The sequence below is a fragment of the Nicotiana attenuata genome, chromosome 7, assembly GCF_001879085.1.
Source record: "Nicotiana attenuata strain UT chromosome 7, NIATTr2, whole genome shotgun sequence".
NCBI lineage: Eukaryota > Viridiplantae > Streptophyta > Magnoliopsida > Solanales > Solanaceae > Nicotiana > Nicotiana attenuata.
Genome location: NC_031995.1, coordinates 99,153,679 through 99,156,694, shown reverse-complemented (window position 1 = coordinate 99,156,694; position 3,016 = coordinate 99,153,679). Strand labels below are relative to the sequence as shown.

The 3,016-nt window shown below is 31.5% G+C and overlaps 1 protein-coding gene across 1 annotated transcript; it reads left to right on the top strand.

Moving 5' to 3' along the window:
- LOC109230313 lies at nt 2,399-2,815 on the top strand. The gene has a single exon (XM_019395826.1). The coding sequence runs from the start codon at nt 2,399-2,401 to the stop codon at nt 2,813-2,815; it is 417 nt and encodes a 138-aa protein (XP_019251371.1).

Sequence of the window (3,016 nt, the reverse complement as noted above, 5' to 3'; positions counted from 1 at the left end):
AACCCCTCAGTCCCACCCACGTTTTACCCATACCCACGTTCTTTTTACCATTTTCCATCTTCTGAAACCAAATTCTCCCTCTAAATTCACAGAAAATTGAAGAAACCCTTCAACAAAGTTGGTTCCCCATTTTACTCCAGTTGAAGTTCATCAATGAAGAACAACAAAGTTCATCAAAATTGAAGTCAAATCTTCAAAGTTCATACACACATTTACCTTCAGCTTCAAATTTTCTCAATGAAGAAGAACAAACCTTCAAAGAGACAAGAGAGCAGCAATTCCACCATTGACAGTCATTAAAAAGCTTTGAAGCTTTGAATTCAAATTTGGATTTTCAAAAAATCATTATTTATTTTGATTGGGTGTTGTTAAAAATAATTGAGAATATGTTTTGGAGTTTATATCTCAATTTTGAGGGGTTTTGGTGAAGATTAGACTTGATTTTGACTGAAATTCAGATTGAAACTCGAAGAAGAAGAAGAAGAAGAAGACATATTGCAGAAATTGTAGATAAATTGTAGACTGTTTTTTGCAGAAGATTTTGTAGAAGTTTTAGTCGTTTTGGATTTGTGAAAATAGAAAATAATGCATCTACAATCAGAATACAAATAATCTACAATTTATCTACGAAATATCTACAAACTGGATACATTGAATTTTAATATCCCAATTCCCATTTCAATTGTAGCATAATTGGCATTTTCGACATAATTTGTTTTTTGCAGAAGATTTGTAGAAGTTTTAGTCGTTTTTGATTGTTGAAAACAGAAAACAAAGCACCTACAATTAGAATACAAATAATCTACAATTTATCTACAAAATATCTACAAACTGGGTACATTAAATTTTTATATCCCAATTCCCATCCAATTATAGCATAATTGTGATTTTTGACATAATTACGTTTTTTCAGAAGATTTGTAGAAGTTTTAGCGGTTTTTTATTTGTGAAAACAGAAAATAAAGCATCTACAATCAGAATACAAATAATCTACAATTTATCTACAAAATATCTACAATTTATCTACAATTTCTGCAATATGTCTTCTTCTTCTTCTTCTTCGAGTTTCAATCTTAATTTCAGTCAAAACCAAGTCTAATCTTCACCAAAACCCCTCAAAATTGAGATATAAACTCCAAACCATGTTCCCGATTATTTTCAACAACACCCAATCCAAACAAATAATGATTTTTGAAAATCCAAATTTGAATTCAAAGCTTTCAAGCTTTTTAATGGCTATCAATGGTGGAAAATATCTGGAAGAATATTTACTTCCATAATTGTAGCGCGCCTAAATAGGAATATATGGAAGAATATGATTTGATCTGATTTACGCCAAATCTTTTTAGAATATTCTGTTCCTCTATTTCAGCTTGACAAATTAGAAAGATTCAACTACTATTAATTAGTATTTAATGATTGGTATAATAACTGTAGAAAAAATGTGGACAGGGCGGGTAAATTAGAAACTATGCACATTTTTGGTAATAAGGTTTCATATATGGTATAGGAAAGAAAAAATCTCAAAAAATAATGGGTTAACTTGGGCTCAACACAAATAGACCCATAAGCTAAAATGTTTGTAGCCCAACCCATTAATCTTTGGGCGAGTTGAATGGGTTGGGCTCAAATTGACATCTCTAATTCCGCTCAATTTTAGCTCAACCCGTTCATTTTCTACTTCTAATCAAAAGTTCAAAACCCCACTTTATTGATAGAACTTTGAATTCAAAGCCAAGAAAAAAGAATTATCACGTTCGATCAATATCCTTGGCGATAGGTCAAGAAAGAAGTTTTACAATTTATGAATTACAAATAAATGTACTACTCTATTAGTTCATTTTTACTTATCATGTTTCACCTTTTCGAGAGTCAATTTTACTAATTATATGAAGCTATATTAGATTAGAGCTTTTTAATATTTTAAAATAAAAATTTAGAATTTGAAAACTATACGAGAAGTACTATATAGAGTTTGTAATTCGTGACATATCAATATGGCAAAAAAAAATACATATTACAACATTGGTCAAAGTTTATATTGTTTGACTCTCAAAAAGCAAAACATCACGAGTACAAGTGAACGAAAAGAGTAATAAATATTGCTACTTACTGCTCCATAGATGCATGTAAATATCGCATATGCAGGTTACTTACTTAAAGCCATTAACTCTTAGTGAAAGTTGATTACACCTCTTAAATTGTGCAATAAACTACTTAACTAAAGGCTTTTTAAAAACAAATTACAATTAAGATAGATCAGTTTCCATCGCATTAACATTACATGTCCTGCACTATAAATATGATATCCTCCTTAATCTCCATCACAATTCCAAATCCTATATCAACCAGGTGAAAACATACAATCGTAACACAACTTATACATTTTGTAAGAAAAATGACTTCCGTCCGTGTATATGCACTTGTTTTCTTGTGCATATCAATCGAGATTTGTCCCAGCATCGCGCAATTACTTGGAGGTGGCCTTTTGCCAGGTTCAGGACCGGGTCAGGTCGATAACGGACTTTTTCCCGATATCTCCAAATGCTTAGCATCAGTGTTAAATGTTCCTGGATGTGTTGAAGAAATTTTAACATCTTTTTTAAGTATCCGATTTCGATTAATTGGTCCTCAGTGTTGCAAAGCTGCATTAGACATTGAGGAAAGTTGTTGGCCTAAGATTTTTCCTTTGAGTTCTCTTTTCCCTTTAACACTTAGGAGTTTTTGCTCCATACAAGGTTCATTACCACCAACATTTCCTCCCCCTCAAGTTCCAATAGTTGCTAGTGTGAAGACTGTCAAAGAACAGAACTAAGTTATTTATCGTTTCTTTTTAATAAATGGGTAGCGATGAGACTTGCACCCAAGATCTCTGTTTGCTTTAGGATCATGTTGGATTGTATGATCGTTTCAATTAAATGATTAAGTTGTTAGATATTGCACATTATTATTTACTTAATTATGTCATCTGTAGATTTGAACATCTACGAATATTTATCTGTTGTTGCATTATGCC